This window comes from Medicago truncatula, chromosome 1 (genome assembly GCF_003473485.1).
Source record: "Medicago truncatula cultivar Jemalong A17 chromosome 1, MtrunA17r5.0-ANR, whole genome shotgun sequence".
Classification (NCBI taxonomy): Eukaryota; Viridiplantae; Streptophyta; class Magnoliopsida; order Fabales; family Fabaceae; genus Medicago; species Medicago truncatula.
The window spans coordinates 3971876-3987361 of record NC_053042.1 but is presented as its reverse complement, the minus strand read 5'-3'; the positions used below and the strand labels follow the sequence as shown (position 1 = coordinate 3987361).

General features: G+C 31.6%; 1 protein-coding gene and 1 long non-coding RNA gene across 2 annotated transcripts; one reads left to right on the top strand and one right to left on the bottom strand.

The window, feature by feature from the left end:
- Positions 1–2927: 2927 nt before the first annotated feature.
- LOC11428771 (LRR receptor-like serine/threonine-protein kinase ERECTA) lies at positions 2928–10890 on the bottom strand. The gene is made up of 27 exons (XM_003588894.4): positions 10166–10890; positions 9534–9672; positions 9378–9449; positions 9216–9287; positions 9050–9121; positions 8877–8948; positions 8710–8781; positions 8557–8628; positions 8387–8458; positions 8236–8304; positions 8052–8123; positions 7881–7952; positions 7730–7801; positions 7542–7613; positions 7393–7464; positions 7243–7314; positions 6807–6878; positions 6658–6729; positions 6500–6571; positions 6340–6411; positions 6161–6229; positions 5987–6058; positions 5792–5865; positions 5563–5703; positions 5067–5414; positions 4502–4872; positions 2928–3856 (listed from the first exon to the last, which is right to left on the bottom strand). The coding sequence occupies exons 1-27, from the start codon at positions 10242–10244 to the stop codon at positions 3485–3487; spliced, it is 2958 nt and encodes a 985-aa protein (XP_003588942.2). The 5' UTR covers positions 10245–10890; the 3' UTR covers positions 2928–3484.
- A 2356-nt stretch (positions 10891–13246) lies between these two features.
- Positions 13247–13938, top strand: LOC11432408 (uncharacterized). The gene is made up of 2 exons (XR_003010337.2): positions 13247–13570; positions 13643–13938. It is a non-coding gene; the product is annotated as an uncharacterized lncRNA (long non-coding RNA).
- Positions 13939–15486: the final 1548 nt, after the last annotated feature.

Sequence of the window (15486 nt, the reverse complement as noted above, 5' to 3'; positions counted from 1 at the left end):
TGACATGGCATATTTAGATTGGGATATTAGTCTTTCTAGAGTTATTTAGTAATTTTACTTTTATTTCGATAAACAAATGTTAGTATATCGGTTGTTATGTCGGTATGTTTTTCCTTCACGAGGATTTGAACTCCAATCCTTTGAATATCGGTATAACCCTTTTCTAAATATTCTTCCTTTTCTTGATTTCTTGATTTTTTTCTCCCCATATATAGAATAAGGGTTTGCAATTTATGTTTGTTTATCACCCTATGAAGCAATTAAGCTTAAGCAAGATACTCCTTTGATTAGGCGTGTTTCTGTGTGGGATAATATGGTGTCCGACATGACACTGACACGCATGATTACATTGAATTATGTCATTTTCTCAAATTATTATTGATGTTGACGTGTCCGTTTCGTGTTCGTGTATGAGTTTGTGTTTCATAGTATCACCATATTCCGAAAGTAATTCACATTCGGAAATTTCATATGGTTAAAGTCATTGATTGAGGATTGTACACAAAAAGTGTAGGACATATTAACAAGTAACAATAGTACATATTTGTTGTAACTGTGAAACAAGTCTAAGATCCAGCCTCATGTGCACATTGAACCTATATTAATCATCTCTCACAGTTCAAAGAAATTGGTTTCAGAAAATGCTTTTCAAAATCTGGAAAGCTTGACCTTTTTGGCATATGATGCATGCATTTTATTTTAAAGATATGATTCATCTGCATTTCACTCTTGTTATGGGTTGTTGTTGTTAGAGGGACCTATTCACACTTTGATTCAAACTTTGAGTAAAATTTTATAAAATGCATGGGTTGTTGTTGAGGGACCTATTCACAAACCTATCATCTTAATTTGATCTCAGAATCATAGAAATTCAGTATTTTTTTCTTTTTCATTATTTTGACCTGCTTCATATATTTTTCATTTTATTTTATATTTAATTTAATTTTTTTTTTTGGGTAGAGTTGATGGTTGTAGCATTTATCCTGATGAAACTAAAACTTCATTTTTCAAGACTTTATTTTGTATCACTTTCTTATGTAGGTTCTATAGAGTAATAATTGCTTCAATTATTTGGACAAAAAAATACAATTTTTTGTGTCATTATATGTAAATTTGGACAAACCAAAGGTCTCTTTGAAAACATAATACTCCTTCGACGTCTTAACTCACATCACTAAACTACATCTTTGAAGACAATTAAAACAACTTGTAAACATGCAAGATTTTTTTCTAAAAAATACTAATTTCTAATAAACTGTTTTAGACCCATATGCATAATTGGTGTCATGAAACAAATCAAAATAAACTTACTACAAACATCCGTACAATAATTTATAGATGTAAAATGAAAAGGGAGCCCCTAATATGGACCCTTTATTTTAAGGTCCATCCATGGACCTTGCAAATTGAGTGGCAATAGTGGGTAGACACACCCCTTCTAGTTTATATGGGAACATCAATTTTTTTTCCTTTATTTCTTCTTCAACTAGCAATGTACATTCTCCTTCCACGTGAATCATTCGCACAACAAATCCCTTACTCACTTTTTCTTCCCAAATTCAATTCCATCATTCACGCAATGATTTAATTAAATTCAGTGTTAACAAACTTCATCATCCAAAAGTAAGCAACATCTAAAGAAGAAATAGCACATTCTGCAACAGAGCTTTCATTGCAACAATAGCATATGGACTAAACAGAAAATGACAGGCTTCAATTTATTTTCGACAAACAGAATTGTAAATGCCAACACTATTATTGCAACCATTAACTCTTGCCAACAAAACAACCACCATAAACATCTTCACCATATAGACTTCATCCAAACCTGGAATCCAGTTTAATTGGAATAAAATTTTATAGTAGTGTTTTCTCATATTAAAGGACTCGACCTTGGAAGTTCTACAAAGAGAACATCATGAATGGTGGTTCTGAAATCGGTGGGGGGAAAGGTGACCAGATATAAGGGCAGCAAATATAAGGATTTTAGAATTTTGGAGATTGACGTTCAACAAAGATTTATGAATTGCTGAAATTCGGATGACTATTTTTCTTCTTTTATGGAAACGACATACCCAAGAATCAAAATTCACATATTTACATGGAATGAAGTTGTACGGTAAGAGTTGAAGAAGAAATGGATGACCAAAATTAGGAAAGTAATTTGTTCCGGTGTAAACTTGAAAGTGTATTACCCATTGTTCAAAGGAGGGTGTACAGTGCATTACCCATTATTGCCGGTCAATTAACAAGGACCATGAGTGGACCTTAAAATAAGGGGTCCATATTAGGGTCTTCCAAATGAAAATTTCATTTTACAAGGTTTATATATATGAAGGTAAAAGATGTTAACTTTCCAGTTCCAGAATTCCACTATCTAATTGAAGTAAACAAAGTCCAAAAGAACACAACTACTAGTGGTTACTAACGACCTTAAGATATATTTGGATGAAGGATTTACGAGAAGAAGAACGGAAAAGCTTACCATCTTTTTTAATCATAAACACAATAAAGTGTAGAGTGTAAATGAAGTATTATATGATTATTAATCATAATGTTCATATAAAACATGAGTAATGATATTTGTACAACCCTTTTTAAACAATTTTTGGGACAACTTTATTATTCTCTTCTCTCATTGGTCAAAAACAATAGAGAAAAAAATAAAGAGAGAGAATAAGAATATAATGCGAGTATGAGAGAGAAAGTTGTCCAAAAATTATAACAAAATGGTTGTACAAATATCATTTCTCAAAACACATATATCAAAATATAGACTTAAGCCCTCCTCTCCAAATCCCCATTCTAAAATAAACCAAGATTTTCATTATTTACAAGCTAGTACAATCAATAATTTCACATATTGTAGTCAACAAGGCACAAAAACCAATGACATAGTAATAAAATCTAGTGGGATCCAAGTGAAGTGACACAAAATTTGATAAACCAATAACACATAGATAGCACCTTCAGATCAATATAAAGGAATCAAGGTAGTGTAGTAAAAGAGGCAATTGATACCCCCTTCTGAAATACTGCCAGTATTCAGACAAGTACTGATTCAAGCCAGCTAAAAAATTCAGTGCATTATTGCTGTTCACACATTATGCACTAATACCATTAACACCTATCTACCCCACTCTGCTCAATGGTCCCATTACCTTAACTTCATTACATCAATCTTGTGTGCTACCAAACAGAAAAGTACAACAAATTTGGTTACTTGCACCTTTCATATTGTTGTAAGTTGTTGGTCATACATAATATCTTTCTTGTCCATAATGATAACATCATCACTAAAAAACTTATACTAAAATCATATCATACTAAATTTTTATACACATTTTTTAATTAATTAATTAAAACTTGTACACCACATTTTCAAATGCCTCATCATCAAATTTGTTGTCCCATTTTTCTTTTTGGGATTTTTAATATACATGACTCTTGAACTTGAATTTGATAACTGATTCTTTCAAAATCTTCACTCACTGTTCTGGGAGATAACTTCTCCAAACTTGAGAAAGAGTTGAGCATCTGAAGTGCTCATGGAAGGACAGTTGACCAAATGAGGAGTCTTGAGATTTGCATACTCATCCATGTAGCATGGAACTTTGGCAGATGGATGAGATGCCGGCTGTAGAGGAGTTAGTTGTTTCGCGGGAGCGACTGACGGCATGAGACTTCCTAATACACGTGAAACTTCATGCATCGTTGGTCTATCGGCTGGCTGCCTCTTTGTGCATAATAGAGCAAGCTGAAAAACTTTCTTTACTGCTCCTAGGTCCTTGCATGTGGCAGTTACGTCGGGATCAACCGTTTCCATTACTGCATTGCTAGCTGTCTTGGACAAAATCTGCAAAAATTAAGATAGTCGTAATCATATGAAAATGAAATCAGATAGACAATGTGGGAGCAAGAAAATAAATAGCCAACAGTCTCTGAATACAGTCTGCAATTCTTAAAAGCTTCATTCATAGAAATTCAGAAGTCAAAGGATAGCAAAATGCCTCATTCAAGTACACAAAATACTAATACAATGAAGTATAGATTGATATTTTAGCATATTGGAAATGCAACCTGTTGGGCATGCTTATAGTTTACTGATTAGCGGCCAGGTCACTCATGATACGTTTCAGGTGTAATCTAGTAAATTGGATCATAATATCTAAACACATATTCTAATTGATAAACCTTAAGAATGTGTGTTATTTGTTTGTGCTTTTCATATCTGTTTACTTTTGAATCCAGTGTTGTTTGTTGTTCTAACACAATCTCAAATCATAAGCCAACCAATGTTTTTAAGTCCAAAGAGTGAACATTTAAGGTTTGAAAATTAGGTAAAAAGCATTCTAACTTGTCTAGACTATCCACAGACAATAGATTATAGAGCAAAAAAACACACATCTAGAACAATGTAATACCAATGTTATATGTGTGCGCATGCACGCTTGCAGCAGTGCAATAAAAATGCTTTGATGGTGAGTATAGCCAAACTTACTAGATGATGGAGGTTGGACTCATTGTCAACAGCTTTTCTCCCAGTTAGCAATTCAAGCAAAACAATACCATAGCTGTAGACATCGGATTTCTCCGTGAGTCGGGAAGTTCTGGCATACTCAGGGTCTATGTATCCAATTGTGCCCATTATGTAAGTAGAAGTATGGGACTTTGTAGGGCATAGGCTTTTGGCAATGCCAAAATCTGTGAGATGTGGCTCAAAATCTGAGTCTAGTAAAATATTTGAAGATTTCACATCCCTGTGGATGATGCGAGGACTGCAATCATGGTGTAAATATGAGAGCCCTTGCGCTGCTCCAAGTGCTATTTTCAAACGCAGATGCCAATCAAGTTTTTTCTTCTTACTTGGCCCTGAGAGTAATGAAAATAACAAAGTCATAAAAAAATCTTCAATGTACTCTGGTTGTCATCTAATGAATTGATTAAACAAATATCAATGTCTCAGTGTCAATGTCGTGTGTAGTTTGGCGCTTGATAGTTTAAGACAAATGCTTCTAAATAGATTGCAAATGCATGTGTGCAACATTCAAAAAACAGTGAATTACCATGAAGAAGATCCCATAGACTACCATTTTCCATGTAGTCATAAAAGAGAAGGTGGCCATATGGTGACAAAGAGTAGCCTTGGAGACAGACCAGATTCCGGTGCTTAATGCTGCCGACTGTCGCAAGTTCAGTCTCGAATTCTTTCAAGTATTGCGGATAGTGAGAATAGAGCCTCTTAATGGCAACAGGCTTGCAATTTTTAAGAACACATTTATAAACCGTACTAGACGCACCACTTCCAACTATATACTTCTCACTCAGGTTTTCAGTCATCCTCATGATATCGTCGTACACATGAAGTGCCATGTTCATATGAAGAATCACTAGCTTCGGAGGTGAGAAAATAACTGTCAATATCCAAGTTCATGCCGTCAGTAGCTACTTATCAACTTCAGCGTTGATAAAGAGATTGATAGAATACTAAAGAAAATAAACTATCATTACAACTTCTAACCAAAACAACTTTTTGGACCCAGGCAGGATAAGAATTATTACTTGATTTGTCACCAGGTTTCTCGAGTGATCCATCCGGAAACGGAGACGGATGGTGTGGTCGGAAAGCAGCCAGCAGTATCATCAGAAGAATTACAAGGGCACCAAGAGTAATTCCCAGTATAGCTGCCTTAGATAATGTAACTGCAAGTTACAGAAAATACATCAAGAAGCCGCATCTCAAAATACTTATAGGCACCTTAAAATCACTTCACATGCAGGTTCAGCTTACCACGTTCCGTAGGATGAGAACCTTGACATGGAGAATTCAGCCAATTACCACAAAGACCTGGGTTTCCCATGAAACTGCATATAAAAGGTTGTATCAATCAAACAATGCAATAGAACATGTTCATAACCGACTGGATTACATTGTTTTAAAACTTAAATGAAATAATGAGAATATTCCATAATTAATGCCACTAACCTGTCAGGTGAAAACCTGGTGAAGTTGTTGCTTGTGGGAATAAGACCAACTAGCTGGTTATAGGACACATTACTGAAAAATTCGGAATAGATAGTCAAATTATATTAGGTAAAGGTGACATGGTATGTAAGGAAATATCATGGCAAAATTTGTTCAAAAAAATGCTAAACTCACAGCAGAGAGAGACTAAGACAATTTACAAGTGATGTCACGTCCCCAGTTAAGTCATTGTTTTCAAGTCTCCTACATTTTATTTCAAACCAAGTAAATAAAAAGGGAAAAGAAAATTCAACAATTCTATGAAAAACCAATGCACAATAAACATTGAAAAAGATTTTAAAAAAACAGCTTACAATGATGCTATGCTCTGAAGCTGACCAAGTTCTACAGGAATCATCTCAGAGAGTTGGTTATGGGAAAGATCACTGCCACATAGAAGCAAATAGAATAATCAAGGGAATAAAACAAATAAACTAATACTTAAAATTTTCATTAGAAAAATATATAACTTACATTTCCATGATACTTTTGAGATTACCAAACTCTGCGGGAATAGGTCCTGTTAAATTGTTTCTGCTCAGATTCCTAACAAAATGAGTACAAACAATTCGTAATTAGTGATAGGAAAACAATAAAGATTCCAAGAAATAATAACTAAGCAAATAACTCACAGCTTCAGAAGATGTTCCAAGTCACCAAGGGAAGAAGGAATTGGTCCAGATATTTTGTTGTTTGAAATATCCCTGGAAGAAATAATCTATTAATATAAAATCAAAGATATGAGCTTAAGGAGATAAACTACAAAATAATTCATACTTACAATGTATCCAAATTACCAATCCGTGACAATTCAATTGGAATGGGACCCTGAAGGTTGTTTGACGAAAGATTCCTACAGAAGACCAACAAAACGAGCAAATTGAGTAAATGATTGAAGCTCGAACTGAAAATGGCCAAGCATGATGTGCATGCATGTATATAGACCAAAATGTTCTTAAAAAAAATAGAACATGAATGAACAAAAGAAGCATGTTTGAATTGGCTTATTTGAATTTATCTACTGGCATAAGGACTTACAAGACTATCTAGAAAAGCTTATGGAATCAGCTAATATCATCTATGAAAAACAATTGACTTTTTATCTTTTGTTATAGAAATAACTTAAGACATTTAATTAAATTATTAATCCAATCAAGACTACTCTTCATGCATGATAGAATTACAAGTTCAAAAAAAAATTTCAAGGAGAAACTTACAGAGAAGTCATACTCTCCAAGCTATGAAAAGTAGCAGGTATTGTTCCATTCAGCTTATTCCCATGCACATTTCTAAGAGAGGAGAAAAATCCATCACATAAATGATTTGCTAACTTATAACAATCTAAGAGTTTAAGTTTTGTTGCTTACAGGCCGGTAAGGCTTGTACACAAGCTAAGGTCACTGGGAATTGGCCCCTCAAGATTGTTGTTAGCAACATTTCTGCAAGAAGGATAGATGACTCCTGAAAACTACAACAGATACCAATAAAAGTGAAACTTCAAAGAAACAATACTTACAAGTCAAATAGAGAAGTAAGCTTTCCAAGCTCGGGAGGGATATGTCCACTTAGGAGATTATCATTCAGTTCCCTACAAAAGGTTGCATATTAATGGCTGATCTGAAGTAAAATTTTCGTGAAAATTAAATTGAAATGATCATTAACTATTTGAGGGTTGACGGGTAGCTTCTAGATTAAGATTCTTACAAATAATTAAGCTGTGTCATATTTCCAAGCTCCGGAGGGATGAAGCCAGTCAGCTTATTTCCATGCAAGTACCTACAAATATTCATAGATTGTAAGTCAAATTACCCAAAATTAGGACAAATTAGGACACGATCGACTAATGAATACTTACAATTTTGCTGTGTAAGTCAAATTACCCAAAATAGGAGGGATTGATCCAGTTAGCATGTTATAACTCAAGTCTCTGGATCAAAAATTTGGAATAGAATTAAGTTAATGATCACTTATTATAATATATAAAACATAAATTACAATTTATAATCGACGGAAAGAAAGTGCTTACAACACAGTAAGCGCTTGCATGAGACCAAGCACGGGTGGAATATGTCCAGAAAGATTATTGCCTTGCAATGACCTACAGATTACAAACAGATCTGTTAAAGCATTCCTATAGAAGGGAAGTGAAATGACCAAATATCATTCTTACAAGATATAACTTAAAAAGAAAAAAAACATGTAATTCATACAAGGTTGCTATTTGTAGAAAACCGATATTGAATGGAATCTCTCCGGTTAGCTCGTTGGAAGATAAATCCCTGGCATCAACATAAGATGTTATAAAAGTAACAAGAAAACAAACAAGGCATCTCAGACAAAGTATATAGTAGGATTACATACAAGACTTGGAAGGAGGTGCAGTTGCCTATGTTTTCAGGAATATTTCCTGTCAAGCTATTGTTTTTCACATCACTACAGAAATAAAAGGAAGAAATTAATCATATCATCATATCCTTCAAAAAATGCACATTTTGAGGACTTGGAATAAAAAAAGTGAGTGTGTAACTTACAAATACCACAATCCAGTTAATTGGCACATGTCCGGAGATAGCGAACCAACCAAGTTATTCCCTCGCAATCCCCTAATTATTATAATAAAAACGTGAGACAAAAAACTTCACAGAACTGATAATGATAATTTCACATACTTTGTTTATACTTACAGATACTGCAAAACTTCATTCCAGTATAGAAGCCTTGGAATTTCACCACTAAGATTATTGTGTGCAAGGTCCCTAAAAAATATAGTCATGAGATAAGAATGTTTGTCACAGAAGCTATAATTAGTAACGTAAGGAGGTTAATGAAAAAAATACTAAAAATAACTTACAAATATTTCAAGTTAGGAATCTGAGACAATGTTGAAGGAATTGGTCCAATCAACTGATTATTCCTCAAAACCCTGAGATACAATAATATACAAGGAAAGATCTGTCAGGATCTATTCTGAGAATCGGTAAACAAAAATTTCAAAATCATTGAACTACGCTTGGAAAAACTCACAGAAATTCCAATTGTTTCAGCTTAGAAATTGAAAATGGTATATCCCCCCGAATTTCGTTAAACGAAAAGTCCCTGAGAACACAATGAAACAGCCAAGTTCTTAAATCACTATGAGGTCTAAGTACAAACTGAATTCAGTTCTTCTAGTTGTGAAGTGAAAACATACAAGGTTTGCAACAGAGAGCAGTCGCCAATCTCGTCTGGTATCTGACCTGATAACCGATTTTGTTTTAAATCGCTGTATCAAACAAGTTACAAAGAAGGATAAGCAAAAAACAACAATGAATGAAATGAAAAATAGTGTTAAAGATGACATAAAATTACTTACATAGACACCAAGCTTTGAAGTTTCCCAATTGTAGGCGAAATTTCGCCATCAAGATTCAAACCAGAAAGATTGCTGAAATCATATAAATTGATTGTTATTCACTGACAATAAAGGCGAAGAATATTAATTAATAATTTAGTGTCCAAGGAAACTCACAGTGCAACAACATTGAAGGTGACATTATCACATGTAATCCCTCTCCAAGCACAATAATCTGATGTTGGTGAGTCAGTCCAATCATATAAAACATTATCCACATCCCTGAATGACTTCTTGATCTCCAACATTGTTGACCCTTCAATTGAGACATTCAAACATATTTTAGCATTATTGATACCATATAGTCTTCATCTTGTTAATATATACTTCATGCCAACATTGTTGAAGTTGGAAACATAATTAAAAGAAAATTAACAAGATCCAAACTATAACCAAGTTTAATGTTATTCAACAGAAAAAGAAAAGGAGCTGACTTTTTTTCAAATAAAAAATTGGGACTAACTAATAACGGTTAAGGTAATAACCCATTTGGTTGTGGATGAAGAAACCAAGTAAAAAATAATATAAATAATAATTAAAAATTCAAACTTTTAAGTGTTTTGTCCAATACCCTTCATCAAAAAACAAAGAAAAAAGCACATGGAGTATTCAGCTTTGTAACAATGACAACCATAAAAATCACAACTTGTTGACAAAGCTTCAAACTTTGAATATTGTTGTGTTCTCTCCATTCCAAAAAGGGAACAATAAGAAAAACAACCTTGGAAGAGTAAAACTACAACACTCACCATCATCTGATTCCACTGAATTGACATTGAAACAACTGAGCAAAACAAGAACAAAAACAACTCCAAATTCAAATGCCATAGCTCCAACCAAAGTACCAAACAAAACCACTCAACAACCACCAAAAACCTCTTTCCTTCTAGAACCACTTCTTAAAAAACAGCCACAATAAGAGAAAAAGAACAAAAGGGTGTTCTTATTTTCTTATACTAGACTCCTTCTTCAACTGTAGTACTCACTAGGAACCATTGAAAGGGTAAGGTGAAGTGAGTTAAAGAGTATTCTTCTGTGTATTCTCCAAATAATATAGCTTTTTATGTGAAATGAAGAAAGAGTTGGATTTTCAAAGCTTCTGAAATTATTATGAATGAGTAATAATAATAATAAGCTTTAGATGTTCAATCACATCATTGTTTCTGCCATACAAACATAACATAGCTACTAGCTAGCACCAAAGAAAAATGAGAGCAAAAAATAATTTCACATGTAAAGTTAAAAAACCATCTGCCACCATTTCTGCTAAAAACCTGCAAACTCTGCAGAAACACTTTCTTTCTTTCTCTCTCTTATAGTTTCTTTCTTTTTTACATTTTGGTTTTTTTTCTTTTCTCTTTCTTTAAACTGTTATGTATATGCAAGTGCTATCTATGACAATGTGGTTGAGTTGAGACATGGTAGAAGTAAATAACACAGTGAACAGTAAGGTGTGGTGTGTCGTTGGATTTAACTTTTGATTCTCAGATGTCACTTTCTTTGCAGTTTTGCTATGCCATTATCTGTGTGAGTTTGTGGGGAAATGGGTCATACACTAGTAAAGACACTCATCTTATACACACTAACTAGTTACACTATTTATGCTATTACATCGTTATTTTGTATACCATCCGTATCCTACCATTGATAATCTATTTGAAAATATGTATTATTGATTTAATATATTTTGATCGTATTTCTTATTAATATACAAAGATAAATAATATCATATAAAATGTTGTTGAATTCGTCTCGATAAATATTTTTAAAATATTAAATTTTTATAATTTTTTATAATAGATTGATTAGTAAAGTTATTTAAGATCAAAATAGTGCATTAGTATGTGTGACAAAATCAATTGTATCACTTAGTATCGAATGAATGGAATATATTATATTTTATATATTATAAATATGATGTTTCCATGTCGATTAACTAACGATGACTAATATTTATCAAAGAATATATACGGAGAGAAAATTAGTCCTTCCCTTCTAATTGAATTATCATCATACAAAAGTATAGGATTGAAATAGGAGATCCAATTTTTTTACCACTTATCAAATTTATGTTTATATGTTCCAATAAAAGTTTTCAACATGAATTTTTAATCCTTGTAAAAATCTAATTTGTTTAATTATTTTTAAATTTTTAATATTTAGATGACTTTTTGATTGCATGTTTAGAATCTTATAAAAAATATTTAAAATAATATGAATTTTAAACTTCCAAAGTTAAAGTTAAAATTAATGAAAATTTGGACTTAAAATACATATTTTAAACTCATTTTTATAAAGGACTTTTTAAAAAGTTTAATGTTAATTGTACAAAATTGAATTTAGCATTGACTAAAACTTTATGTTGAAATTTTTTATAGAGGCTAAAATATACATTTTTTTTATGAGAACTAAAATCAAAATTTGATATATTTACAGAGACTAAAAAACTTATTTAACTCTAAATTTTTTAGGTTGAGTAATAGGTAATTTGCTGAAAAAAAAATATAGCAAGTAATAGAGAATGACATTAAAACCAACAAGTTCAAGTGGTAAGAGATATAAACCCTTGAGTAATTGGTTAAAATGTTTGATCTTTAACTCTTTAGTGTATGTTTGGTTGTGCGATAGGGGGAATTGATATTGATTAAAAGTGATTCTAACTAAAAGTAATTTGTATTTGAATAGATTCGTGTAAACGTGAGTTAAAGTATGAATTTGTGTGTGAAAATCAATTCTATAATGAAAATCTACATATCCTAACTTCAAGCTGAATCGATTTTGAAAGCAAAATGAGTTATACTTGACAACAACCGAACATATCAAAATTAATTCTACACCTCCAGCGTCAATTCAGATCCCTCTAGAAGTGAAATGAAACATACACTAGTATGAACAAAATTCGATTAGAGGAAGTAATGACTTTTGTGTGTCATATAGGTTCTTCAAGAGATATTAATCACTATCACACGATATTGAAAACTTCGCACCAACAACATATAACAAAAAAAATAATGATATTAGAAGTTGAGTTTAATTGTCAATAGAGATCAATCGAATTGATGAAGAATTGATTCATATCCCAAATAAAAAATTGATTGAATTATCGCTTTAAACTTTAGTACTCATTAGTAAATCGATGCATAAATCGTGAATATTTCGGTCAATATTAAGTTGAAAGTATACTCTAAAAAAACACTAAGATTCGATTAACCTAGATCTGCAAAATATATAAAGAAGTTGAGTTTAATATTTTTACTTTCATAGAGCTTAATATATATTTGAATGTTAATATAAAAGTATAGTTTTTTTTAAGGAATTATAAAAATATAGTTATTAAATTATTTAAAAAAATATCATTTATTTATCTAATGTGATAAAGTGGGGGGTTGGGGGAAATGGAAAAATGTCATTTTCTAATGAGTAAGGAAATCCATTTGTGTTGACAAGGACGTCTTGTACTCCATTGCCAATCTTAGGCATTAGGTTTCTGTTTATTTATGATATCATGTGTTTTTCATCTTTTAATTAAATTTTGTTTCCCTATTTATATCTATATTTCTCTCTCCTTAAAAAAAAATCTATATTTCTCTCTCTTCGTCTTATCTATTTATCGTTTTTGTTTGGTGATCATGAATTCTTATATTTATCAGCTCTATTATTGTTTTCTTCAAAAACAAAAAAAAAAAAAAGAGCTCCATTATTGTTCAAACATATCCTTAAAGTTGTAACAAATTTTTTTTTCTCATAATAAAGCTTGTCTGATCAAGCTATTGGTAACCCTAATTTTAACCTACTATTTTCCCTTCATCATCCAAACATTTAATTTTCGTTAGTACTTTTCTTAGTCAACAAACTATAAGTTCAATTTTCCTTCAAAATAAAAAAAAGCTATAAGTTCAATTTCCTTTGCCTTTTCTAATCCCACGCCAATTTATAGTCCCAACTTTTACCTTGATATATTCTATGCAAATTAAATAATTAATAACTACCCTCTATTTCCCATGTATATATACATGTTCCCTCAAAAAAATATGTGTGTTATGTTAGCAACTTCATTTACCAATTTCCTTCACACTTTACATTTGTTACACCTCTTAGTTCAACCATGGCTGACTGTGATGTTGAAACAGTTCTTTCCTATTGTTGCTTGACAGGTATGTTAGTTTCCATTCATTTCAATCTTTCATGATCTTATGTTATTTTGCTCTTAACTTGGTGTTTGTTAGTTGCAAAGTGTTGTCATGATATCAAATTGCTTTGGTTTAGACTTTGATGATCAAAGTGACCGCCATGCTTCATTAGTTAAACCAAATAACAAGATTGAGATCAAGGTTGAAAAGATCAATGCTGTGATCTTTCTCATGCAAGAATTCAGCAGGGTGCTGTTATCTAAATTGGTGCTACAGTGGTCAGGAATAACATTTATGTGTACATTAGGGTTACATATTTGAGTCTGTCTACTTCAATGTCAATTGTCTTTGAATTCCATATCAAGTTGTGTTTAATTATTTTGCAATGCTTTACAGTTTTTGTTAGTTAATTATGCCAAGTTGAACTGTTAGATGTGTTGAACTTAGTTTTGATGTAACGTATTGGCTACTGTTATGAAACACACGCTATCTGGATTCCTAATAGTGTATGATAATGTCATTATTAAATTTATTGTAAAATAATGTATTTGTATGGAAACAATGGATTTATATATGAGAAAATTAAATTTCCTCCAATTTTAAATATATGAAGAAAACTAATATTTGATGGTCTAAATATAAGCAACTTTCCACAATACACATTTATTAGTTTGAGCCATGGGGTCGTGTAATCCTACCATCTTCTTCCTAGAAGAAGGTGTAGAGTCACAAGATTGACCTGTGCTTTTTTCAAGTTTCCCTAAAGCAGTATTGAACACAAATTCGATTTTTTATATTATGAAGACGAATAGTTATTTTTTTATATCACCATGCTGTCACTTTTTAAATTGGGAAGAGTATCCATCGCAAAGTAAGGCAACGGTAATTTTGGATCTGCATGATTCTTTCTATCATTCTAATAAAAATAAATAAGTATATATATCTATAAAAAAAATAGTATAAAAGAAATTATTTTTATGATTCTTTCAATGAAATAATTTTTCAAATTGATTGATTAAATGATTATACAAATTGGAGTGGTTTGATACCATCGTATTTATGTTCATAAAGAAAAAATAAAGTCTAAAAAAAACTTAAACGTGTACTAAAAAAAGAAAAAGAAGTAACATATTTTTTTTTTTAATTTAAGTGGAGGGTGGATATTAGACATATTTTTTTGTGGCCCAAAATTTTTGGAGGTCGGACTTAGTTGAGCACCTTGCATTCCTCCAAAGTCGGGGCCAGCATAAAGCTATTAATTGCATTTAGGAAATTGAAATGTATGATTAAAGCTTCTCATGCGCCTCCTTATGCATAAATTATATAGTCACATGCATGTATGATACATATATAACAGATCATTAGTTATACATCTTTTTGGTTAGAGAAAATGTGATTATGCAGTTGAAAATTTGTGCCCGAAAGAAAGGTGATATCTGAAAGTAATATCAACGATAGAGATTTTATATCTAGACTATCTTTGATACCGTCTAACGTAAAAATTTATTTCGAATTTCAACGAAGACAATTTCATTTAGTTGTTTCATTTGCAATGACTATTAATAAATGACAAGGTCAATCACTAGAATATGTTTAGATATATACCATCTGGTCACTATTATAAACAAAAATTTATTTTTTAGATTCATTTAATAAATGGTGTATGTAGTATATAAAATATGTCACATACTTCATTTATTGAATGCATCTATAAATATATATATTTTTACTTATAACTGTGATCAGATGGTATATTTACCAACATTTGTGCCACTCATGGTCGGTTGCACGTTGCAACATCAAAGATGACTTCAATAGAATGGTCAAAGATATTAATTAGAGATAAAAAAAATGGTTGAAGCTAAAAACTACAATGTTGTGTGGATGATTTTCCAAAAATATGATCATTATCATGATATGATTAATGTCATACATTATTA

Excerpts from the sequence above, each read along its gene's own strand:
- LOC11428771 (XM_003588894.4), bottom strand. The coding sequence starts at position 10,244 with ATGGCATTTGAATTTGGAGTTGTTTTTGTTCTTGTTTTGCTCAGTTGT. Across the intron at positions 6,230-6,339 it reads CTTCAGAGCATAGCATCATT|GAGACTTGAAAACAATGACT; the intron begins GTAAGCTGTTTT and ends AATAAAATGTAG. Across the intron at positions 3,857-4,501 it reads AGTCCAACCTCCATCATCTA|ATTTTGTCCAAGACAGCTAG; the intron begins GTAAGTTTGGCT and ends TAATTTTTGCAG.